Below are 26,899 nucleotides of genomic sequence, written 5' to 3' on the forward strand. Positions count from 1 at the left end.
CGGTGAACGGCCTGACTGAGAAGCGAGAGCCCCACCACAAGGCGAGAAACCACCCGCATATCTCTGCACCCCTGCGACGCTTTTATACTCGCCGCGTTCGGCCTCACCGGCCAGTCACCGCTTTCCCCAGCTCCCATTGGTCACCAGATGGCGGGGGCGGGGCTCAGGCACACCGGGAGGCGGGGAAGGCCAGCCGGTGGCGCATGCGTGTTGCCTTCAGCACGGAGTGCCGGGGTGTGTGGCGGTGAGCGGTGGGCGGAGCGCTTCGCATGCGCAGAGGGTGCTCGGTTTCGCGCTGTGGCGCTCCGTTTCCCGCCGCGCCTTCAGCCATTGGCCGTTCGGGGTGAGCGTCGAAGGTGACGCGGCGGTGGAGGCAGCCGTTGGCGGCGGCCGCGGCCGGGGAGCGGCGGGTGCGTGTGGGCGGCCTCGCCCGGGGGTCGCTCCCTTCCTTTTCCCCGTCCCCTTCCTTTTCCCCGTCCCCTTCCTTTTCCCCGTCCCCTTCCTTTTCCCCGTCCCCTTCCTTTTCCCCGTCCCCTTCCTTTTCCCCGTCCCCTTCCTCTTCCCCGTCCCCTTCCTCTTCCCCGTCCTGCGCGGGGCCGCGGCGGCGTGGCTCTCTCCCGGGGCCGGATGGGGCCCGTTTCTCTTTCTCCTCCCTCCTCAGCTCGGGCCGCGCGCCCTTGTCGTTACTTCCAAGCCCGCTGCCTCTCTCGCCGGCTCCGAGGGGCGCCCGTTGCTGGCTGCCCTGGGCGGGGGCGGGAGGGTTGGCACTGCCTGCGGGAAGCCCGGTAGCGCAGCGTTCCCGGGGAAGGCTGGCTGGGGTTTAACTGTCGTGTATTTGCTAATTGCTTTGTCCTGCGGCGGAGGCTGTGCCCGCGTCGGCTACTTTACGGCGGCATTTGTCTCATCTGCTTTTGCTCTTGTCCCTTAAGTGTTAGATCTAGACTTTGCATTGTTCATCCTCTAAATTTTCCTTTCTTGCGGGGGGGGAGTGTACTTAATTATGTGTATTGATGAGCTGGATAAGGGAAGGCTAGCGGGAACCACGAGATTCTGTCCCTATTTATCCTGCAATGAACTTGGGATCCATTAGCTTAATAACCCTGTATCAGAAGTAACTTATGCCTAATTATTTCATTTTTACATCTCATCTGATTTCTTTAGAGTTCTCTAATTTTTTTTTTATTTATGATACTGAAATTTTTCCAGATGTAACACGTTCATTAAACTGTTACTGCATTATGGGTTGTTCACTAGTAATAAGCTTTTAATTTTTAGAACCAAACAAGTGACTTTTGAAGGTCTTTGGTTTGAGAGAGTATTTTCAGGGGTACACCTGTTTAAAGCCCAAATAAAGATTTGGGAGGCAGTTTTGGACTAGGCTGCATATCAGGCTGAAAAAGTCATTTATGGCTGTGCAGATGAAATTGTTCCCCATTTTCCTCACAATTATCAATCTGCAGAACCAGCAGATCCTGGTTCCACGGTAAAATCTACAGGGGAACACCGTTTGAAATTGCTGGTTAAGAGAACTCGAACAAAAAATTGTCAGTGAGCAATTTCAGTGTTCTCGTGAAATGCTTGGCATGCAGACTGGTGTCAGAGTTTCACGGTCTTCAAGGCAGAAGACTGGACAGCAATCAAAAAATTAACAAACTCACTATCTTATAATTGTTATGAGAATATTTCAATGCAAATCACTTAAGTGACCAGCCTGCTTTAATGTGTGATGGGGTTTCCAGTGGTTTTTTTTTATCTGTCTTCCCAGGACCCGAATGGTGTTCACTGTTCACTTTGCAGATGCACTTCTCTGGTCCACAGAGTAGAATGTTAATGTAATACTGTTGCAGAGTTTGCTACGTAACATAGTAGTTCAGTACATTTTGTGACTGTGATAAAGGCAGTGCCAGTGTCCTTGAGTACAATTGGAACAGACGTGAACAGTTGTAGCTCAGGCTCCTAGATACCATGATAGATTTGTAAGATTATGGCAATACCTGTTTTTATAGCTTGTTTACCTATATAGTTTGTGCACAATTTCTGTTTTTCATGTTGTTCACATAGAAGTTGATTATTCGGCATTTCCAAAGATGAAAAGGGAAGTTGCAAAAGTTGGGAAACTGAGGCTTAGTCCTAATGAAGAAACCATGCTTCTGAAAGAAGAATATGAAAGAAGAAGAAAACTGAGGCTACAGCAAGTATGTCTGTATTTTTGCACGTTGTGTATTTCATTTAATGATGTAAACATAATTTAGGAAAATTAACTGAAATACTTATTTCATGTAAACTAAATTTCAGGGTCATAATAATATTGTGTATTAGGTTTGTATGTAGTTTGTGAATGATTTTCCTTTTTGTCTACTACTAAGTACATATTTTGCTTGTGATACCTCCTCTGTTGTTAGATTCACTTTGGCCTCTGTTCCAGAACCTCTGCTTCCCTGCCAGCTTCGTGGTATCCACCATTTTTATTTAGCTGTGAGCATGCTGTTGTCTCTCTTCTGCTGATGTGTCACTTGTGTAAGGATTCAAACCTCTTACAGTGTTCCAGGTATTTTCACAGTGATCAGGCAGAAGAAATAAGACAACTACTGCTAATACAGAACTTCACGGCCTTCCACTAGATGAACTGAATTGCTACAATATGTCATAGAATCATAGAATGGTTTGGGTTGGAAGGGGCATTAAAGATCATCTAGTTCCAACACCCCTGCCATGAGCAGGGACACCGTCCACTAGACCAGGTTGCTCAAAGCCCCATCCAGCCTAGCCTTGAACACTTGCAGGGATGGGGCATCCACAACTTCTCTGGGGCAAGCTGTTCCAGGGCCTCACCACCTCCATAGCTCTAAATGCTTTACATACTGCTCCTTTCAGAATGTCTGAGTACCTTTGTGTTCTTCAGAACATCTGTTGATCATCTCATCTTTCTTCCATTTCTGTTCTTACGTTAGAATGCAGGACTATTTCTCCATTTCTCCTCTTACTCTGTTCTTAGCCTTCCTCTGCTTTGTCCTACATTAGCTGTTCAGGTCTTTCACATCTTCAAACAATACACAACTTGAAGATATACTAATCTTTCGTGCCTCTTGGGCTTTTTTCTTGATATGTTTTTCTCTTTAACAAAGAGAGCTTTACTGACAAAGTGGAAAACAAAAGCTTAGTAAACAGACTTTAATTTATCAGTGTAGTTGCTGATTTTCTTTAAACCATGTTGCATTGTAATAGGGGTCTTTAATAAATTATTCTGTTGTATTTTTGGAGGGAAGGATATTCCAAGCAGTATTTCCATTTTGTTTATCTGTTGTGTGTTGGTCTTTGGACTTCAACTGAAACATTTAACTAAGATTAAATTTATTGTTTAAATAATTATTTTTGGAAAAATGTAACAGTAACTTTGAAGTGTTTTCTGAACAGAATGCTAATGGAATAGTAGATGAAATAGAAAGCTGAAATGAGGGTAGAGTATGTTGTGGAAAGACATTTTGAAAAAATATTGTGCTTTTTTTAAGTTGCTGACAAAACATAAATGCTATTTCTACAGGTTAGAGAGCAACAGAAGTATATCGCCTTGCAGATAAGACAGAAAGTAAAGCAGAGGAGAGAAGAACGACTACATCAGTTAGAGGAGGCACTGAGAGCTGAATGGCAGGAAGCACAGGACCAAAAGATGAAAGCCTTAGAAAAACTGTATTTATCAAGCTTAAGAGCAATTGGTGAGGGTCACCGACAAGCCAAGGAGAACGTAAGTAGAACAGCTTAACATTGTTGTCAGGGAAATTCCTGATGTTCTAGAAGTACCAAGACTGCGATTTGGTTTTTTCACGTTCTTGACCTTGCAGTCCTAATACCTAAACTGACAGTTTTTTAAGAATGGAAACTTCTTAAGAATGTTTATGTACTTTTTTGCAGATATCTTTCCACAAGATCAAGATTAAATGGTCTAGCAGGCCCATCTGCCAAGGCTTTTGCTGTGCAAACTCTTAAAGTTATTTTGTTTATGTTAGATTGTACACATACATGATATTGTATGATTGTACTTAACTAAATTGCACATGGTGAATCATTTGTCTCCAGTGTGCCAGTAATATAGTAACTTTTTTTCTCTATTGTGTAACAGTATCTGTTCTGTGGTTAAGAAAATACACTTAACTTTTTTTTCTTCAGTGCTCAAGTGACATAGAAAGTTTTGGTAAGGGCTTCAAAGGCCATCGCCTAGACTGCAAACTGGTGTCACTTCTTACTTCTGCACCTATAAACTATTTTCACTTTCTTAAAAATCCTATAACTTGTGTAGGCTCTCTTCTGAGAGATCATTGAGGTTGTTGGGTAGAAATTTTCCAGAGATATGACTCTGAACCAGGTTTATAGAAATCAACAGTGCCACAAATTTCTTGCATGAATTTTGCAGACTAGCTGACCTGAATTGGTCAGGCTTTTTAACCCACGTCAGACAGCATTATACTTTTCCATATCTCAGTGTCACTAAATCAACTTCTTTGTAAAGTCCTTTCCGGTGCTAGGGTGGATGAGTTTGTGGAAAACTGTGGTACTGATGCCATAGGAACAGAGAACTAATCATAAAGAAATGTTGGTCTTGATACATGACTGTTGTAATTAATGACTGAAACGCAGTAACATGCTTTCTCTGTACAGTTTAGTCAGCATTTGCTGAAATGTGTAAGTATATTTATATTACCCTCTTTATCAAAGATGCAGAGAGAAGCTAAGGTTTCCACATCAATATTTGGTTACATTGGCTGAAGAGTGTGGCAAATTTGCTGCTGCTGGTGGTAGAGAAAAAGAGAATAAAGAAGATAGCAGAGAAGGAAAAGTTAATTTGAAATATCACACTGATAGTATGAGAAGTAAATAAAATCCTGTATTAAATGCTTGCAATATTTTATTGTTAAGGAGCCTGACTTAGAAGCTCTGGCAAAGCAAGCAGAGGAAAGGAAACAAAGAGCAGAGAAGAGACATAGAAGAGCCCTGAAGGAGCAGAAGTACCAAAAAGAAAAATTACTTCATGAGCAAGCTCGGTATGCCTAGTTTCATTAAGCATAAAATGCATTTTACAGTGTTACAAGGTGAAAGGTAAAAATATTGATGCTTCTTGCGTGGAGTTTTTAAATCTTGAAATTTTATGGGTTAGAGAATTAATGCTTGTGGACAAAGCTTGTGGACTTTGATAAGAATTGTAGTTTTAAAACCAAGACAAAAATGTAAAGTGTACGAGCTGGCCTTGTAGGCTCTCAGGGAGTGGGGGGGCCTTTCATGTCTATATTGCTGTTTTCAGTTTGGATTGCTGGTTTACAGCTCTTCAGTGACGTATGAAATGAAATGTTCTCAGGCCAGTTCCTGATGGAGAGTCACCCACTTGAAAAAAGGACCTATTGCATTTGTTGTGGTCTTCCTTCTCAGTGGGTTTTTTTAAAGCAGATTGGATTAAGCTTGAGCTGGCATGAAAAGTGAGCTGTGTACTCTTGGGGAGTAGTTGTGCCTGAGTAGAGCTGAGACCTATTGGTTAAATACTTATTTTTTTCCACACTTGAGCAATTAGAATATGTTGAAGTGATGCAGTGTTTTCTGAAAACTTCAGTGAAAAGCAGGTATTTTGCTTTGTTCTTTAGAAAAATGTGTATATTCATATTTTTACATTACTTCAAGAAATTAATTTTCCAGTGTTGCCTTCCAGTGTAAGTTCTGTTGACTTTCAGTGTGCTTGCCCATCCCTATCTCCTACCCGTTCAATTCAGGTACATCTGAATATGTTTAATTTTAGGTTTGCCTTTTATTTTGTACAGTGCTGTAATTGTTGTTTGAATAATTTTCCTTCTCTTTTGTGTTTGTTTTTTCCTGTTTTGTTTTGTTGTGTATTGGTTTTTTTTTTCTTTTCCCCAAGACGAACAAACGCACGTAAACATGCTCTGGAAGTGGAAAGACAAAGAGCAGCCAAAGTTGCAAGCCTGCCACCTCCTCCACCACGTCCTCTTGAGGTATATATCCATGATGCGATAGTGATCACAGCTTCAGGGTACCTTATAATGTAATGATTTACTTATAGGTCTGACTTCTCACAACAGGATAGCTGAATTGCTGTTTACATACAAGGAGAGTTTTTCAGCAAAATTAAAATTATGTATTAGCAGACTCTTAGTACTAAGCTTTGGTATTTGTTTATTTGTGATCTCTGTTATGTGTGGATTTATTTTCTTGTCATCTGAGATCTTATTTTTGTGGTTCATGTGTTTTTTAATCTTTGTCATGATCTCATTTTCATTTAATAGCCACAGTGGTATTAAACCCTACAATGATCTTTCTCAGCAGGTGCACACTACCTCAGCCTTCTGTAATAACGATCCACTAGTAGCGTTTTGTTTAGTTCTGTAATAAAGATAGTTCTACCTTTAAAAACCATATTTTTAATTCTATGCTGTATTCCTTTTAGGGGGCAACTTTGTACCTCCTTCATGTTTCTTGGATTTCAGAGAGATTGTGCACAGGCATAGAAGTTACTGTAGAATTGCAGATCTGAACTGCAGGAAGAACATGCATTTTTTTTCTTTGGAGTTAACTTTTAGTAAATTCAACAGAACTTCATAATGCAGAGTTTAAGTTGCCTTGTGTGTTGTTGTGCCCTTTCAGACCATCAGGTTCGGGGATATTCAGACCACTGACAAGAAAAGAAAGGATTAAAGTATACTAGTCCTCGGAGCTAGTGAAGTTATCGGAGCTTTTCCCAGCTACATCCAGCATATTATGTGTAGGTTAGTGTGTTGGAGGATACGGGTTTGGTACTGATGAATCTGAAGAAACTGGGTAAGGTTTGACCTTCCCAGTTCAGAAAGATTAGGAGTGCCTATATACTTTCATTTATATCCCTTAGTACCTACTTCTCTGTAGGTATCTTCGCTGGCTGCCCAAGGGTTCTCTTATTGTGGTAGTTCGCAGAATCACAGGTTGGAAGGGACCTCAGGGATCATCTAGTCCAACCTTTCTGGGAAGAGCAGAGTCTAAACAAGATGGCCCGGCACCCTGTCCAGACAACTCTTGAAGGTGTCCAACGTGGCCGAGTCAACCACTTCCCTGGGGAGATTATTCCAATGGGTGACTGTCCTCACTGAAAAACTTCCCTCTCGCATCCAATCAGAATCTCCCCAAGAGCAACTTGTGTCCATTCCCCCTTGTCCTCTCCATGGGACTCCGTGTAAAAAGGGAGTTTCCATCTTCTTTGTAGCTACCCCTCAAGTACTGGTACATGGTGATGAGATCCCCTCTGAGCCTCCTTTTCTCAAGGCTGAACAAACCCAGTTCTCCCAGCCTATCCCTCATATGGCAGCTTCCCAATCCTTTGATCATCTTGGTGGCCCTTCTCTGGACCCCTTCCAGCCTGTCCACATCCTTTTTCTATAGAGGGGACCAGAGCTGTACACAGTACTCCAGGTGTGGCCTGACAAGCGCTGAGTAGAGCAGGGTAATGACTTCTTTCTCTCTGCTGGCGATGCCCTTTTTGATGCAACCCAGCATCGTGTCGGCCTTCTTGGCCGCAGCAGCACACTGTTCGCTCATGTTGAGCTTCCTGTCCACCAGCACCCCCAGGTCCCTTTCCACAGAGCTGCTCTCCAGCCGGGTGCATCCCAGTCTGTGCTGCACTCCTGGATTATGTTTTCCCAGGTGCATGACCTTACACTTGTCCTTGTTGAACTTCATAAGGGTCTTGCTGGCCCAGTCTTCCAGCCTATCCAGATCTTCCTGCAGAGCAGCTCTCCCTTCTGGAGTGTCTACTTCCCCACTCAACTTGGTGTCACCAGCAACCTTCATCAGGCTACACTTGATGCCGTTATCCAGATCACTTATAAAGATATTGAATAACATTGGGCCCAATATCGATCCCTGGGGGACTCCACTTGTGACAGGTTGCCAGTTTGAGAAAGAGCTATTTACCACCACCCTTTGGGTGCGGCCTGTCAGCCAGTTCCCCACCGACTGCACAGACCACTTGTCTAGGCCACAATACATCAATTTCTCCAGGAGGAGACTATGGGGGACCGTATCAAAGGCCTTGGAGAAGTCCACGTAGACAATGTCCACCGCCTGCCCCATGTCAACCAGGTAAGTCACTTTGTCATAGAAGGCCACCAGGTTTGTCAAGCACGATCTGCCCTTAGTGAAGCCATGTTGGCTTTTCCCAGTCACATGCTTCATTTGACTTGTGATGGCCCCCAGGAGGATTCGTTCCATAACTTTCCCAGGGACTGAAGTAAGGCTGATGGGCCTATAGTTACCTGGATCTTCCCTCGGGGCCTTCTTGTAGATAGGGGTAACATTTGCCTTCCTCCAGTCCTCTGGGACATCCGCCGTTCTCTGTGACTTCTCAAAGATTATGGAGAGTGGCCTTGCAATGATGTCAGCCAGCTCTCTCAACACCCTTGGGTGGATGGTGTCAGGGCCCATCGATTTGTGGGTGCCAAGCTCCTGTAGTAATTCATGTACTAACTCTTCCTTCGCCGATGGTGGGTCGGTGTTTGGTTCTCTTTGGTTTTCTTATTGTGGTAGTTGGATATGAGTGAGGATTAAAGCAAGCGTTGTAAGGGAGTAGTAAAGTTTGGGGTTATTTCTGGTGAAGTATATGCAATACTGGAATTTAAAACAGATGAAAGAAGGTACTGTGTGGTACAGTTCAGGTAAATTCAAACACTGCTGTTCTGCTCTACGTTGTTCAATGTGACATGTTCCTGGTGTATCTGCTGTGGAGCAGATGAAGGCTGTATCAGTTAAAACTTTTGACTCTTAATTTCCTGGTTTTCAGATGCTTGTGTTGGTCAGTTTGACATTGCTGGAAAAGCATGAGATGCTGCAGCATTATGTTGCTTTCTATTAAAAAAAAAAAGTTTGTAACTGGTGACCGAAAGTCAGCCACAGTTAACGTGCGTATTTGTAGATGGTATAACAGCTAAGAAGATGCAGTACTGTGTAACACTTTTCATCTAAACAGCCTCAGTAATGCATCCCTCTTTCCATTTTACAAATGCAGATTTTCCTTCTTAGTTTTTAGTCTTTTCACCAGGACAGGTAAGAAGACTTTGTTCAGGCTCCCCCAGGTACAATTTCTGGTGCAATTGCATTTACAGTTGTTTTGGATGACAGGTCTGGGTCAGTACCCTGTTTAAGTATTGCAGAATTATAACTTCTTTTCCTGAAACTCTACAATTTAATGCATTTCCACCCATGAACAAATGTCCTTTACTCACCTTTTCAGCAAACATGATTGTAGCTGTTTTTAGTAGAGTTTGCAAACATCTGGATTTTCTACAATATGTGGGTTTTGTTTCTTTAAAGAAGTCCATGCTCTTGTAATGGCAAATTGAATCAACAGTTCAGTAGACGTATTGGATTTTTGTCGAGGAAAGAGATTGCATTGCATTGTTTAACTATAGCACAGTGTGTCAGTTTGATACATGTGAAGTCTAGCTGACTTTGAGCCTTTTTCCTAGTTTTCATATCTGTATGGATTTTAATCCTTTAGTCATAGGCTGACGTTGCTGGGATGGCACAGGGTGAAAAATTAAGTTATTTTCTTGGAGAATGACTGGGTGCTGTGTACTGCATGGGGTAAATGCTAAGTAATTGAAAGATCAGAGATGATTAGAGCTGTGGTTTATTCCTAGTTCTGTATAGAGGGAGAAGACAAAAGATGTTAACTGTCAGTTTCAGGGCGGGTGAAATCTGGGGCTTTGTCTTGCAAATGCATTACTCAAAAGGCACTGGATTTGAATTGCTTGACTTTAAATCCTGTGAATTACAGCAAATTACAAGGTCATCTGCATAAGCATGCTTATTTTCTTGAACAATTTACATAACGAGCTTATTAAGCATAACTATAATCATAATCTGATGCTCTGTTGCAATAACAGTTGAATAAAATTTCATAAAATGGAGCTAGGGCAGTGTTCACCGCAGGATTGCTTAGAATATAAGAAACGTTTTCTGAAGATGATCCTATTGTTACTTAGTTGCAAAAGAATTGTTTTTACTCTAGATGTATTGTCATAATCAAGTTTAATTCTCAGAAGGATGGCTTTTAGGAATTGATGCCTTATTTAGTTAGACCAACTGTTAAGTTACTTAATTGAAGTTAAACTGTAAACACCATTCTATTGACAAGTGTCACAGAGTTCTTGTGAACTTATTTTTTTTATATGATCTGTAAGATTTTATGTAACGAAAATACAACCTAAAAATGTTACTAGACTTGCTTGAGTATTCATAACATTTGTAGAGTTGTTTGGGGGTTTTTGTTTGGTTATTTTGGGTTTTTTGGGTTTATTTTAATTTCATGATACATTGCTGCTCCAGTTTTGCCAGATTTGAGTGTAGAATTATTTACTTTTTTTTTTTTTAAGAAAAAAACAGAAGTGGGGGGAGGGAGGAATTGTAAACCTTTTGATGGAAGTATGGATTGATTCTTAACTGCAGTGGTTTAATGTTACAAGTATTACTTTTTTCCAACCTAAATTGCTTTTGACATTAATTGGAAAATTGCATAATTCTCACATCTTCCCAGCTTTTGAATAAAACTCTGGAGATTTGATTGATTAAATGTAATTGTTAATTGCTGATCTGTTATTATTACATTTTCCTAAGTAATTCAGAAGACTGAGGTTTATTTATAGATTCTGAAAGTAACACAGTATAGGTCAAGCAGTCAGTGATCTGGCTAACGAGATTTAGGCGTGGGACTTCTCTGTTTTCAGAGCTATAGTCAGTATTTACAAGCATTTTGGTTAATGCTGTTACAATTACTATGATTTATTGATTAAGAAAGTTGGTAATTTTAAAACAGCATTATCATGTACAAATAAAAGTGAAAATCTTGATGGCAGGCTTTTATTTGTACATCTCTTTTTCCTTCTTCCTACTACAATAACATGCATTTGCTTAAGAACTATAAAATGGGCTACTGAAATTCTGTTGGTAAGGCTAAAACTAGTTGCAAATCATGATTTTAATTTAAAGACTTTCTACAGTCTTTATAAAATAGCAAGAGATAATAAATACAGAAATTTTGTATGCCTCATCTTACGTTGAGATAAATTTAAGATATTCCCAAGACTTAATACTGCTCTTTGTGAATGTGCATTTGTTTACGGTCATGTTAGTTTTAAACCACTCGGACTATGAAACTTGCTGGTTTAGTTAATGTGGATAAAAATCCTTTTTTAAGGAAAGTCTAGGGAAGAGGAAGCTGAGGGAAAATGAATGGAGCAGATGTTTGTAGTACCTGCCTTTTTACTTCTGAATGCTGCGTTACCTGACCTGTCTGCCTCACTACCGAGAACATCAGGCTGAGGCAAAGAAGAGGGAGGGGCTGGTTGCTTGGTGTTCAAACTCTTTCAGGCAAGGGTTGAAATGTGGTAGTGTACCCAAAACTTGTCAAAAAAATCCTCTTTGTTATATGAATAGACACTTTTCAGTGAAGTTATGGAAAGCGGTCTTTTCTCTGGTCAGCTAATAAATTGGACATAATGGGTTCTGAGTTTTGTAAAGGAAGTGTACTTGAGAAGTGTTATTGTGCTGTTAGGTATGATTATACTGTGGATCTGTGGTTGCCCTGCTTTGAGGTGAATGTGACAGCTGTTGTAAGTGGGATTTGTATTAGTACATTAAACTCAAGTGCTTTTAAATTAAGGTAATGCTTTTGAAACATGAAGGTAGAGCTCTCTGATGAATGTCAATTTGTATGGAGGAGTCTGCCTTAGGCTGTTAGATGCTCTCAGTTGTTAAGGCCTCTAGATCTGCCTTGTGCTGATGTGATTTATTAATTACTAAATGTATATAAAGTTTTAAACAGCAGTATTTTCAGGAGAGAATTTAGGGGGTGGTTTTCTTTTAATACTAATTTAAGTGTACAGATCACTTATATGCTGTTTAGTTGCTTCACTAAAGTTCCTGTTCTCCGATACAGCTGTACTTGTGCTTTTCTTCCTAGAATTTTGAAGTGAAGAAGACTCCTGCAGTGAAGCCCTACGGAGCTGACAACTTTTCTGTTACACGTTACCATATTTTTGAACCTTACGTGGACAGAGAAGTGGATGGAGAGCAGGTGATAAACTCCAAGTATTTGTGATACATGCTTCCATATATCTATCTTTGAATTGCGTACAGCATCTGGATATCACCAGTTCAGTTTTCTAGGACATGTTTAAAAATATGAACTTGTATAAAGCAGCCATCACAGAACTTACTAATCAGAATCTTAGACGGGGAAACTTACAAGGCCCGTTATGTGCTCAGTCACTTGTGGGATCACACCTGACAGTCTTTCCCACATGAACAGACCTCTGTAAGGAGGTGAGTTCACAAGACTGGCATAACATTAGGACACCCAAATCTTCTGCTTTGTGCCTTATGTTAAATAAGTAGTTGCAGTTGCCCTACTTCTTTCTCTTCCCCTCTTTTAGCTATGTTTTCCCAGTCATTACCTCATATTTGTGTTCATCTGCTTGTGCAGTCAATGGTTTCAGCTTGCCAAAATGGCAAAACTCTAATTTTGGGAAAAATAACAGTGAATAGATTTTTGCCAAATGGAGAAGTTTACCATACACTCAGACAAAGGTCACAGTCAGATCTGAAGAGAGGAGGACTTGGAAAAGTGAGAGATGGAGCAAGAGCTTAGCTTTTAGAGCTGGTCTTTGAATTAAGGTAATGCTATTGAAAAGTTAACTAAACAGCAGTTTGGTTTATTAGTCATGTGAGACCCCAGTCTAAGCTCTTGTTCTGAATCAGCCTCTTTTAGACTAGAAAAGCACTCTCAAAAAATTTGTTTTTGTGAATGTTTTCTTCAGTGCATTCATGAAGTTTTCATTCATGAAGTTTTAGGTTTTCTTAACATTTGAAGGACTAGGCCTAAGCAATAAGAGGTATGCTGTAGCTTGCTCAGCTTTGTAATGGAAAATTCCAGAATGTTAATCTTTGTAGCCTTACTTCTGTACAATGATTATTTTTTTTTAAATTTTCATGTGTCAGTAAGATTTTTCTTATTTAAAAATTGCAGATTGTTTCTGGTTTTGCAAATGAGAATGAAAACCTTCTGGATTTATTACACATACCCCACTCCTTGTTCAAAACAAAGCCATGAGGGTAGAAGTAGTCAATCTGAAATATCAGCTGTATTATTCATTTTACCTTGTATTGTAAGGAAAAATAACCACTCTGTTATAACAAATAAATCATACAAATGTTTGTTCCTGGTAGAGTTTGAAACTAAACACTTTGACACCTACACTTACGGAATATGTAAATATGTGGGGGTTGTCTTTTTTTTTCCCCAAAGGTAAAAAACTAGTTTGGTCCTGCTTGCAACCAAAAATTATGAACCTTCAAGGGTATTCATATGGCAGTGTATGTTTTCTTTTTAAGTGCTTTTGCTACAGAATTATTCATTTATTTATTGTTACATATGCTTTAAACTACCACAAAGAACTTCATCGACTAAACTATTGATTGACTGCCAGCCAGATGCTCGGTTAGCTGCTGAAGAAGAAGGGAAGCGTTTGGAGGAACTACACAGAGAGGCAGAGAGGGAGAGAAGAGAGCAGCTTGAAAAGGCACATCTCAGAGGAAGTCACGCCTTGAGGAAGGTCCATTTGGCTCAGGTAGGTAAAGTAGTTCTGCCTGTTTTTAATGTCAAAATGACCAGTGTTGAGTAAGTTGTACACAGCTGATTAGTAAAGGAATTATAGTTACAGGAGGAAAATTGGTGGAGTAAACGGAGTTTTCAGAACGCGCTTGAAAACCATCAAACTTTTATTTTGGCTATCTGGAAGGAGGTAGAATGAAAGCACAGAGATTAAGACCAACCTTTAGAAGAACATCCTGTAATTTTTGTTATCTTCATGTTTGACCAGCTATTAACCAATTGATAATAACAAAACAGTTTATCTTGAATCAGTGATGTTAGTTGGAGTTGCTTATTCTGTGCTTCAAGGGAAAAAAATTTAAAGGAGGCAACAATCTCTTTTTATTTTTGGAAAACTTCAAAGTTTTTACTTAACAGACTGAGGTTCTGTTACTGTATAATTCTGGAAATACTGCAATTGTTTCCTTTAAGAAGTAAAAACTGAACTATTGAGAAAGGTCTTTGTACTGGAGGTATGCTCTGAAATGTGTTTTATTGTCTGTTACCTTCACCAGTATTTTTGGAGACTAGAAATAGTAAAAGCTTCCTGTTTTTCATTTGACATGATTGGCCCTGAATAAGTAACCTAAATAAAATGGGGAACTGTGGAAATATTACTGATGATCATTAAGTAAACAGGAAAAGACCCCAACCAAACTTCAAATAAAGCTTTTTAAAAGTAGCTTTCATATATAGTTGTAATGTGCCAAGTGTATTTAGTTCACGTCTTAAAAAGTAGCGATTGCTGAAGTACATGCTGACAAAAGTGACTTCCCAAAGGAAGTACTCATTTACCTTATGAAATGGAAGATTTAATTCTGTTGAGGGAAGTTGGCCTACTTGTGACAGTCTGATCCTTTATTTAACATTAGATCTTCTAGGTAGTGTTGATGACTCTTGTGTTTAAAGGTCAGATAGAGCCTTTTCCTGAGGAAGTACCTTCTCCCTAGGCTAAAATTAAATTTAAACATTAATGATGAAACAAACTTCATGGTAACCAAATGGAAGTATTTTGTCTGTCCTGATATGTGGCTGTCTGAATGTGAACACTAAATGTTTGTTATCCCTTTTTTATTCTTGAAGGATAGGGAGAGGCTACTGAAAGAACTTGAGCAAATGCAGTATATGGATCGGATGCGCAGAAGACAGATTGTAGCACAGATGCCACCTCAGATTTTTGTGCCTGCATACAAACGCATGGAAATAAAAGAAGAATGGCAGAGAGAACTGGAGTTTGCATTTGAAGATATGTACAGTGAAGGCAGTAAGTAATTTGCTGGAGGTTGCCAAATCTGGTAGCCCAGTAGAGAGGCTGCTGGAGCTGCCTGTTCCCAGGTCCAGCTAGTGGCAAGGCTATGTGTGTATTCACGGTAGGCATGGACACAAACAGGCTTTCCGTCCGCATAGACACAGCTGGCCACACAGGCCAACACAGAAAACACATCACTCAGTTAAACACAAACAGCACAAATGGCCTCATCCTGTTCAGTGCTCTGGCTGATCAGGATGAAGGCCTGTTAGTGGGATATATGTCTGTATATACAGTATGGATCCCTCCAGGTTGGTTTTAGACACTGAAGTCTACCCAGTAGCTGCCCCAGGCATCCCAGGTCTCCACCCATCACACTGTGGGTCCCCCAGTAACAGGTCCAGACACCCAGTCTATCCAGTAGTTCATCCTGGACCCTGTAGCCTTCCAGTTACTTTGCATGTCCACATATGCACTGGTAGCTCAAACATGTGCTATGGATCACTCAGTAAGTGGCTTTAGACACTGACTACCTAGCAGCTGGCTCTCGATCCCTCATCTCCCAGTTTGTTGGCTCCTGGGCATGTGAACCCCCAAGGCCTGCAGCTCCATCCTGGTGGTTGCCACACAGGCCCAGTTGGGTACGTGAATGTACACAGATGTGTGCGTGCTATGGATCCCTGCAGTAACTGACCTTAAATACTCAGTACACCCAGTACCTGACCCTGGATCCTCTTGTCTCCCAGTGGTTTCTGAGATGCACACACGTGTGCTGGCAGATTTCTTAGTTGATCCTGAGGCCCTGTGGTCTCCCCTGTAGCTGGCATAGATCTCCCGATCTCTCTAGTAGCCAACTTGCAGACCCCTGGCCTCTCCTGTATCCAGCCCAGTCTTAGAGCTGACTGATACCTAGGTCTTAAGCCTCTTCCTGTTCTTGCTGGCTAGTCTGGCTTGCAATTTGCTAGCCACTTCATGCTGATGCTAATACCCACATAACATGCCCTCATTCTGGTCTCTACAGTTGGTGGCAGCACTCGAGACATGAGTGCCCCTGTGACTTCTAATCTCCACTCCAATTTCTGGCCCTCATATATCTCCGTGCACCCATGTGCATATAAAACAGAGGGTTCCTCACCCAGGAAAACAGCTAGAAACGGAATTTAGAAGACAGGACAGACTCAGCACAGCGTATCACCAGACAAGTGTGCTGACTGGCCCCTTTTATCCCCTTATTCTTACACTTTTCCCCAGACTAACTTGGGCCTTTCCTTTCCCTGCCTTTTAGTTCCTCCCCTAAATATCTGAAATAAGTGTATAATCCCAAGATGACCTTCCCATGTGTCGCACACCCCTTGTAGGCAGTAAGCCCCTCCGTCCGTAAGGTGATCCTGGGAGAACTGTTGACTTGTCTTCTGGGATTTCACACCTGGACCATGTGGTAAATCACTCTCTTGTGACAGCCCCTAGAGCAGCCAGGTCAGCATGTGCCTTTTCCCTGATGAGGTTACTAGGATCCTCCTGTGTATAATTGTTCCTGAGTGCTGCTTTTTGTGTAAAGATCAGCCTCGTATCACATCAACTTTTATTTTGAAAGGCATGGCATATTCTAGTGGAAAATGCTGTAGAATTTGAGTCTTTTATTTTGGAAAAAAACCAGCTGCATTAAATCCATTGCAAACCAAGCTATTGATACTTGAACTTCTTAGTTGATGAGTGTAGTCTTGCAATCTTGTTTGCTTTTTATTCCAATTGTTGTTTTATGTGGTTGTGTTCTTTTAATTAGAAATTAAAGGAGACCTGATTTTGCAGTTTGAGCCGCAACCTTTGCCAGCCCCTTCTGATACATGTCAGGATAATGATCTTGATATCTCTTTGGAGCAAGAATCTCCTTGTGATATTCAACAAGAGTCGGGACAGATGATAGAAGAGGAGGTCCCCAATGAATCAGAAAGTAAAGCTTTTAAACTTTACATTTAAGTTAAACTTTTTTATTGTAGAAGAGATTTAGTTTAATATACCAAATAAATTAACTTTAGTACTAAGATGTCTTAAGTACCAGAATTCCTTAATGCCTGTGAAGTATTTCAGTATCAAGTGGTTTATAAGGGTTATCATGGATGATAATACTGTAATGATTATGAATTTAAAAAGAAAATATGACTTCTTTTTCTAATATACTTCAGTTCATTAGTATACTGAGAATAATTTTTGTTTGTTGTAAGAGCTCTGTTGTTAGTAGCCATAATTCCTGTATAATTAGCGTAAATTATGGGATGATGCTGGTATGTGAACTTAAATATTTTTCATTTTGTGTTTTGAAATATTTCGAAGTTAAAGCTTGACATTGTATGAAAGTCTATTTATTGGATGCCCTTTATGTTCAGGTTTGTGATTGAGTTGCTCCATATTGTGAGTAGGCTGCAACAGTTGGGTGTGTGCATACTCTTCGCTTGTGGCATGTAATGGATAACGTGATGTGAACCCAGGAGTGTGTTAGCGAACTCTGCTGCTTGGCCAAGCATTTCTGCCACATCCCTTTGCTGACACAATCTGGTTTTTGTCTGTGATGCGTTGTGTTGCCAATGCTAATATGAAGCAGGCAGGTGGGGGCATAGGACTGCTTATTTTTGCAACAGTACAGTCTAGGAGTAGTCGGACTGTGAAACACTACAACTAGCTTAGCCCTGCTTTTATGGCATGCAGAGACAGATTACTGCTTATTATTGTTAAGCTTTTAAAACTTGATAACATACCTGAGCTATTTTTCCAACTTTGTAAGCAATAAAAAAAAACCAAAGAGAGTTTTTTCTGGTTTTATGATGTGAAGAAATGCATTTAATAACAGAATGTAATCTTTATAGATTGTGAAGAAGCAAAACCTCACCAACCTCAGTCAAAACTTGCCTTAAAAAAATTGCTGAACAAAATTAGAAGCCAAAAACAGGAGTGGACATCAAAAACTGAGAAAGAGAGTCAAAGTGAAATTGAGACTATTGAATCAGGCACAATTACTAGCGAAGAGAGACCATTATGTGATTTAGAACTTAACTATGAGCAACAGAAAAATACCTTATGTGAAGCCAAAGGTATGTAATACATACTTACATCAACATTTGTTGTGTAGGAGCAAAAAGACTTGTAAGGGTGAACTGTAACAGAACTGTTCAATGAATTTTCAGTGGGTGGTGGTTTGTCTGTACCGTTCTCCTGTCTTTGCCTGCCTTGCATTGTGGATTTCTTGAAACCACAAACAGGAGAGGTTTTTGCTCCTATGTCCAACTTGCCCGTTAAGATCTTGTGGAGGGAAGTTGTCCAAAATACCTTTATATCTTTTAAATCTCACCCAAATTGTTGTCGCACTTGGTGTTGCTGTGCTTTAATAGGTGTTTGCCTCCAGGAGTAGAATTCACAGTGCAAAATTGCACATTGATGTTCTGTACCCGTTGAACGGGAAAAGCCAGATTGCTTTAGAGATTCACAGCTAGAAATGCATAACACAAGCATGAGCTGATGTGTCTGAAATCATGTATTTTTTTTCTTTTCTGCTTCTAGGCACCATTCTGAAAAGTCTCTTTGTAAAACTGGAATTTATAGCAATTAGACGTTCCTTTTTGTTTGGTAGCCAAATTATTTTGGTGTTACTTTCTCTTTCTATCCTTTGCGCTCTTTTGGTTATGCTAGTGCTGAAGTTGGTAAACTTGTATCTTAAGTGGGATTTCTGAACTCTGTTAAAGTGGTTAAGTTGTGGTGGGTTTGGAGTTGGTTTTCGGGGTTTGTTTTTTTTTTTTGCTTTCATAGGGTGCTTGTTTTTTGCAAATGAGATTAAGTGCTATAGTTCAGTCATGTACATGATTACACCAGTGTAATTCCTAGGGATTGGAGAGTGCATCATGAGTGAAGACGTGCCTCTGGGGAAAACGTGCTGCTATTTGAAGCTGATAGTACCTGATGAAGACTTGCTTTTTGTGCAGTAGCCAAATGTTACATCATTGGCCCACAGAGTGCAAGTTTTATATACTTTTTATTCTGAGAGGTTAATATGTGACATTTTATTCCTTAGGACGATCTTGCTATTAGGCTACCAAGTAATCTGGGTAGAAGCAATTTTCAATCCTGTTGGAGCTGAGCCATTACTGTATATTCAAGAAAGACACATGATAAAGGGTTGTTAAAGGTTTAAATAATACAAAAAACTGATTTTCCATTTTTATGGAGACAGGCAGAGTAGTGGGACGGAGATGGTAATCTTTTCAAGAGCAGCTTAGGGGTTTTGTTTAGAGAGATTGCAAAACTGTAAAGCAAGATAGAAAGAAGATCCAAGGCCCTTTCTGACTGTGATTACAGTTAAATAACATGTATATTTTAGACTCTGTGGAAGTGTTGGAAAACACAGCTGCAGCTGAAAATTCAGTTCTAATCCATCCTCAAGAACAAGCAGCTAAAATTAGAATGGAAGAGGAGAGACAAAAGTGGGTAAGTGTGTGTACTTATGCCTATCTCAGTTCTGGTGTATAAATGATTTACAGAGGGCTTTAAAATGCTTCAGGTTGTACAGCAGCTATAGATCCTTTTAACATGCTTGTAACACTTCTGCTGTAACATTTGCTATAGTTAGCCTCTGTGTATTAACTTTTTAAAAATTACTAAGCTCTAGCTGGAATTAGAGTAGAGTAGAAAAACAGTTTCTTAAAACCTAAAAAGTGCTGTAGGCAAGGGATGCTGCCCTATGATTAAATGAGAATCCCAATTGTAGATTAACACCTTTGCTTTAGGGGAATGTAGTCAACAATACACAACTCTGAAAACTTTACTAATGCTGTGTAATAACATAGCAAGGTCTGTGGTATTGTGTTTAGAGTGACAGGAACAGTTTACAAACCTTGAGTATCTTGTTTGGGTTTTGGGGGTGGTGTCTTAAATTAACTAGGAAACAAACGCAGAAAGTCTTCTGTGTCTATGGGAATGCTACATCTATTATATTAGAAAATATACATTTGTATATTACTTCATTATATGTATTGTGTATACATTTAATTATGTTTTAATTTTTGTTGTATCCTTACAGACCTACCAGCTATTATGTGATGGTTTATATAAAAAAAAAAAAAAAGTTGACATTTGGGCTTTAGTGCAGCCTTAAATTGTAGAGTTAAAGTTCAGAATTCAGGAAACAAAGTTTGACAAAATAAATTTGGTTTTGTTTTTTTTTTTTTTTAGGGAAAAAAACCCCTAGCAGATACTCTGAAGGTGTGGTTAGTTTAACACTCATTTTGTCCCACTTTGCACCTGCCCAGGTGTATATTGCTATGTCCACATTACCTGTTCTCAGGTTGCTCTTCCTGACATCCCTGTTCAGACTGTCTCATTAAAGGCTGCTGTCCACTTCATCTTTGCCAGTATTTTGAGATTGTTCTTTGCTCCATTCTAAAAGTATATATGCTGTTGGTACACATGGATCTAAGTGATTTGTAGCTGATAGGTACATGGAAAGAGAATAAAGATAAACACGCCACTTCAGAGATTTATGGAGTGCTCTTAAAACGGTTATACATTAGCTATTTCAGAAGTTTTGTAGGGCTTGAATTAACATTTAAATGTGTTGAACTCTTGATGAAAAGCTCTATAAAATGCAAAGTAGATTTCTGAATTCAATTTAAGAAAAGGACTTCTTTTGCAGTCTCTGGAAAATTATAATGTATCTTGAATGGTTAGATTGTGATTTTATCCATTCTATTAATTTGAGAACAGATAATAATGCAATAGTAAATGTATTCAGGGACTATTAGAAATATCTAGCCAGTAAAATAAAATTATTCTTCTAAGCTTCGGGACTGTTTTAAAAGCCCACTTGCAATTCAGAAATGCCCGTCACAAGCAATAAAATTTCTGCTGTAAGTTGCAACAAAGTTTTGTGTGTGGTGGTATGTGTGAGGGGTCTTTGATTTCTTTGTCATTCAGTTGTGGAGGTTCACCCTTGTTTTTCTTCTCAATAGAATGAGCAAATAGAGCAACAGAAACGGGAACAGCTGGCCTTGCTTAAACAAATTGAAGAAGAGAGAGCACATTTGGAGGCTGATTTTCTGAAGATCCAAATGCAAACCTGTGTGGAAGAGGCTAAGAAAAAAAAAAAGGAGGAAGAGCAAGGTCAGCTGGTACAAAGCCACAGTGTTCCTTCTACAGATCAGGAGAATAAAGTGGAACATGAGGTGAAGAATTGTAGAAAACTATGTGTAATTTTTAAATTATCCTTATTATAAAAATCAAGAGCACCATTTGCCAATTTTAAATTATATCAATCAAGACAATCAATCAATTCTTATTTCTTAGGCTATGAATCAGAAGTTTGTACACCTAAAAGCTTCTTTTTGTCTAATGTAGAAGCTTGTGTTTCACATGATATCACTGGACTTTGAATATTGGTTTGTCTTTGCATAGTCCCAGGGATGGCACGTCCAATGACTATGCAAAGACAAAATACTTGTTTAATATAACATAAAATAACTAATATACCTGTTAGTAGAATCTGATTAGTCATCTAATGACTATGCATGTACATGTAACCTTTTTCAAGAAGAAAAAATCTTGGGAGGAAAAAAAAGACAAAAACACCCAGCTCTACGTTTTTGTCTGTCTAAATCTTAAACAGTGACTTAAAGGAGAGGAATTTATTGAGGATGTTGAAGGAAAGTAATCTCTTTTTTTTTATCTTGACTCATTTGCACAACCTGTACTCTTCTGAGAATCGGATTGCCTTGAAAGTGCAGCTCTGGTGGATCATTGCTCCCCGAGTTTGCTACTGGGTGCATTTACCTCTTTGAGCTAAGCTGCTGTAAGCACCATTGACTTTGACAGTGTATGCTCAGCTTGCCAAGAGAGACTGTAGCTGTAGGCCATCTGTTCCAGAAGCTGCTTTAGCTTCATTGCCTGAGGCTGAAATCTCACAGACTTTGAACAGTGGTATAGAGTGGGTTCTGTAAACTTAGGAGAAAGAACGTACCGCTTAAGGTTGTTGCTTTAATAGTTTTCTGTGAGTTATTCGTATATGTGCACCTAAAATGGTTCTATTTTGTTTAGACTGGAAATACTACAGTATCAGAATCCAGAAGTCCTAGAGAAGACAGCCATTTACAGATGATTCGTAATTATCAACAACATCTTCTACAGCAAAATAGGTGAATTCCTTTACGAAATGGAGGTTTGAGTTGCCTGTTTCAAAATAATTTGAATTGCTTTGATTATTGAAATTTATGTTTATCTTTGCACCACTCTGGAAAGATTCATGTTTTCATTCTGCTCAGGCTGCACAAACAGACCATTGAAGAAGCTGGAAAGTGTCTGCAGGAGTATCAGAATAAATTGAAGCAAAGACACTTGTCTACTTCTATAATACCTCTGAGCTCTGCGGAGACAAAATCAATTAATTTAAAGCCTGTCTCAAAACCACCTCTACAGAGGCAAGGAGTGCAACCAACACAATACCCATCATCTGAACAAGTTCATGCACAAGAGTTTGTGTGGTCGCTACCTGTGTTTTCAGGCACATTGCGTATGTTGGAAAAGCCATCTTCACAGAAACATGAAGAGCAAATACACAACGTGTGTCCTGGCAGACATGTGCAGTTCTTAGAAGCATCGGAATTGAAGCATGGAGGGTTTTGCTTGCCATGTGGCTGTGCCTCTCAGGAACAAGTGGGAATGCTGGAAACCTCCAATAATCTCAGAGAACCATCTCAGTTCCAGTTGCCATCAGGGTTAGTCATGAAAGATGTCACTCCAGTAAGAATGCAACCGGAAGCACGTGTACAACATGTTAGATTTGTTTTGCCTGCAGAAGTTTCCTCTGAGCCTTCAGAAACAGTACACTTCAAAGAGTCCTCTCAGAAGATGTCTAGCCATCAAACAGAGACAGAAGCTGAAGAGCCTCCACTTAAGATGCCCCTTGTGCCAGCAACAAAGGCATCTCATATAGTTCAAGCAGCCTCACCTGATTCTTCGGTGTATCTGCAGGGATCTCCAGAGAGCATCATCCAAACAAGCCTTTGTCAACCACTCAATCTTTCTGAACACACGACTTTATCTCATGAAGAATCTAAAGCCCAGAGCGTTGAGGAATTCTTGATATCAGAAACAGGAGATGCATCTTCGTTACATTATTCTAGTATACTGAATTTAAGGGACAGAGTGTTGGCCTCATCAGAAAGCATCCAAGCTCAGCAAAAGTATTTGAAAGAATTGCAAGAGCAGATAGATGCACAAAGAGCAGCTCTTCTTTCTAGACAGAAAATACAAGAACAATTACTTTTACAGAAGCAAGATAAATTGAAGGAACAGATGCAGAGACAGCAAGAGGCTTTGAAAGGATTTCTGAACAAGCAGGTAAGCTTTATGTATGCTTCGCATGGTGAGTCAACTAGTAGGTGATCAAACTTGAGTGAATGCTACCAATTAGCAAAGTATCCCATGGAGTGTTGGTAGTTTTAGGTGATTTACCATAATGAAAATTTTAATTGGGACTTGTGATTTGTAATCAGTAGTTCTTTCCTCTAAGCCCCGAGAGCTCCGTTTTGTTCAGTCTAGCAGAAATAGTATGAACTTCTGTGCATGGTCTCTGAACATAATGCCTATTGAAATAGCTGAAACATCTGCAGGTATAGCTTTCTTCAGCTCTAGAAATGCAGCTGTATGTGTAGAACAGTTCTTTATTAAAAATACTTAAGCAGTACCTCGAACGATGTAATAAGCACTTTTGAATAGGTTGTTTCTTAAAGTTTGTCTTTTTGTGTGTTCAAGTTAAGAAATTGGTTTGTCAGCTGCACTCTTGTCTTGTAACTTTGCTTGTTTCTGGGTTACAGAAGAAAATCCAAGTTTATTTTTTAGTTTCTAAAGAAGCTCCTTCCCCCCCCATGTTTGGATTTTTTCATGTGGGTTTTTTTTTTTTTTTAAACGGAAGCCATCTTAGAAAAATAACTGTTGCCTAGAGTCCTCATCTCTTGCTTTTGCAGTCTCCAAACAGCTAAAATGCCTGAATTCAGGAGCTGAAAAACTAAACCCAGACTTTTCAGGAATTGTTCCTTTTAAAACTGCTGAGTATTCTAATCTCATCTAACAAAGGCCTTGAAAATGTAAATAATTATGTTTTAGCCATTAGGTTTGTAGAACTAAATAAAATGCCTGTATGTCCAAATATTTCTGTAAGCTAAGCAAGTGTGTGCAGGTGGCCCACAAGACGCCAGTCCCTGCGCAGTGGTTGCTGCCCCCCAGCCAACTCCCCCAGTTTATATACTGAGCATGATGTCATATGGTATGGAACATCCCTTTGGCCAGTTTGGATCAGCTGTCTGGGCTGCCCCTTCCCCTCCTGGCTTCTTGTGCACCTGGCAGAGCATGGGAAGCTGAAAAGCCCTCGACTAGAGTGAGCACTACCTATCAACAACTAAAACATCTGTGTGTTATCAACACTATTCTCACCCTAAATCCAAAACACAGCACTTTACCAGATACTAGGAAGAAAATTAACGCTATTCCAGCTGAAACCAGGACACTTGCATACTTGAACTACTTTCTCAAAGCGCTCAGTATTGTCCTGCGTGGAATACACACACAAGAAAATGCTGGTTTGATAAATGAATATAAATATAATCATACACACAGTTAATTTGACCACCACCCCTCCCCCAAGGTGAGAGATATCTGCACAAATGAAGAAATGACAGAGGCACAGAAGCCTGACTGGATTAATAGGACTGACTTTTTCCAAGTCTCAGAAAACCACCAGCAAGAGAAGTGTGTCAGGAGTAAATTTCATGGAAGTAAAACGATTTCACAGTGCATTGGTCCAGCTGAGCAAACTGGTAAGGCTGGATAGTATTTTTCATTATTTTTCTCATTTTGCTGCTGAGATGGAGTTCTCTTCCATCTCCAGAAGTTAATCTGAGATATTAACATGCAAAACTTTGTTTTACAGAACAGTCTGAGAGAGCTCTATGTAGAGAACAGAAATGGAGATCTTCTAAACCACCTGTGGCAAAAGTAAAGTTAGGGCTTGATTTGGAACAACATGAACTTAGTGTTATACCAGAGGTAGATACACCGAAGAGTTGCAGCATTTCTTTTGCAGGTAAAATAGATATGTGTGTGTGTGTATATATATATGCACATAAACCATAATATTTTATATGTGTATATAATAAGTGTGGCTGTTCCTGAGAAATACAGATTGGATGAAATTAATAATTTCTGAAGAGCCTTTGAGATTATTTCATATTAAATAATGGCTGATACTGTTGCCTGTTTTTAAGGTAAAAGAGGAAAAACCAGGAAAAACCAATGCTAGCAAAGTGAGTTATAGTTAAGAAGAGCTTATCCTGTCAAGGTCTGTCTAGAAAAACATAATCAAAACAAAAATTCATGAAGACAAGAAAATTCACTGTAATTCCATGACTTAAGTTCCCTCTTGATTTTTTTGTTGGGCAGAGTCTGTGTTAATAGACAACTGTACAATGATTGTAAAAAGAACCATCAGAGTTGATGGAAGGCGTTTAACGGTTTAGCTTTTGAGTGTACGAAGAAAGTGAGTGTGAAATCTTTTAAGTGAGGAGTTAGTATCAACAGAAATTTTTAGACCATCTTTTTAGTTTTTTTCAGTTGTAAAAAACTTTGTAGAATTTTCAGAGGTTCATCTTGATTCATCTTGGCATTTATCTTGGGCAACATAATGAAATAATGAAACAGCTGATATGGTTCATTTTTTAAGTAATTAATGCTAGCCAGCATCAGTTTATGCAGAATAATTCTTGTTGGACCAATTTGGTATCTTGCTTAGACAACAAATTTTGTTGGTGAAGGTTTTGGTAGAAGAATATATCCTCAAAAGTACTTGATCTAGTGTTACACATCTTAATTTAAAAAAAAAAAAATAAATTAAAACCCAAAATACATACCAAAAAAAGTCTTATTATTATCCAGTGGAATTCTAGAATAAGGAATGCTCATTTGCTCTGTAATCCCATTATGATCCACAGGTGATTTATTCCTATATTATCTAACCATTGGTCATGGTAGGTAGTAAAAAGTTGGACTTGATTCTTTTATTGGATTGGGTGGCCAAAAAGGGCTGTTGTGTGGAGCGGGCTGGGGAGAAAAGAAACCTTTAAGCCAGAGCAGAGACGTTAAATTGCCTCTGGATTTGGAAAAATTACTGAAGGTTCTGGTGAATTTGCTATGTGGAAAAAATTGTTTGGATTATTTTGGAAGAAATATTTCAGTTGAGTTAGGAACTATTTTTTGAGAACTATGACCTGTACAGTCTTTCAACCTCTAAAATCCATACACTGTGTAATACAAAGTTTTTTACTGACCTGAGGTAGCTAACTTTGTTAAAATGGAGCACTGTATGAATTCAGCAGGTTATTTCTGTAGAATAGAATGGGCGTTTAAATGTTTTTCATGAAGTGCAAAACACTATTTCTATACCTAAGCCGATTACAAATGTTTTAAATTCAGATAAAACAGATTCTGTTGGTGGAGAATCTCCCATTTTGACCACTGGGGAGTTTGCATTTGTGAAACGTTACAGTCATGCTCTTCATGAAGAAGGCAGGTTTCCTTCAAGCATAACGACCTACGAGGAACAGACTTCTAATGGAAGTCCGAGGCAAAGTAAACGGTCAAGCAGGTTATTACAGGAGGTGCTGATGACTACTGCTGAAAATTCATATGATTCAGGTGGGGAAATCCTCTTCCTTCAAGGAATTACATGAATACTGTTTAGCACTGCTAATTTTACTGCTATTTATTTGTAGTCTATGACCTGACGTGTTAATGAAGATGCAGTGCTATTTAAATAATGTTAATTTTAAGTGTAAAAAAGGGTGTTTCAATAAGCATGTGTCTCAGAATGACTGAGTTTTTATGGGTTTTTTTTTGGTGGTCCATTATCATTCTAGTAACAGAAGTCCACACTGCAGTAAACTTCA

General features: G+C 39.5%; 1 protein-coding gene across 4 annotated transcripts in view; it reads left to right on the forward strand.

Moving 5' to 3' along the window:
* Positions 1-237: 237 nt before the first annotated feature.
* Positions 238-26,899, forward strand: part of CEP295 (centrosomal protein 295) — a 45,602-nt gene continuing 18,940 nt past the window's right edge. For 2 of the 4 annotated variants that reach the window (XM_075081173.1, XM_075081202.1), the window contains exons 1-17: positions 282-410; positions 2,062-2,195; positions 3,542-3,742; positions 4,912-5,036; positions 5,900-5,993; positions 11,987-12,100; positions 13,512-13,652; positions 14,759-14,939; positions 16,708-16,875; positions 17,786-18,010; positions 19,291-19,397; positions 20,918-21,130; positions 21,999-22,096; positions 22,223-23,300; positions 24,604-24,775; positions 24,889-25,041; positions 26,427-26,648. In XM_075081173.1, the coding sequence (XP_074937274.1) occupies positions 2,088-2,195; positions 3,542-3,742; positions 4,912-5,036; positions 5,900-5,993; positions 11,987-12,100; positions 13,512-13,652; positions 14,759-14,939; positions 16,708-16,875; positions 17,786-18,010; positions 19,291-19,397; positions 20,918-21,130; positions 21,999-22,096; positions 22,223-23,300; positions 24,604-24,775; positions 24,889-25,041; positions 26,427-26,648 (3,400 nt within the window). In that variant the 5' untranslated portion in view covers positions 282-410; positions 2,062-2,087. The other 2 variants (XM_075081192.1, XM_075081183.1) reach the window with 2 other exon arrangements.

The sequence above is a fragment of the Phalacrocorax aristotelis genome, chromosome 1, assembly GCF_949628215.1.
Source record: "Phalacrocorax aristotelis chromosome 1, bGulAri2.1, whole genome shotgun sequence".
NCBI classification, from domain to species: Eukaryota; Metazoa; Chordata; class Aves; order Suliformes; family Phalacrocoracidae; genus Phalacrocorax; species Phalacrocorax aristotelis.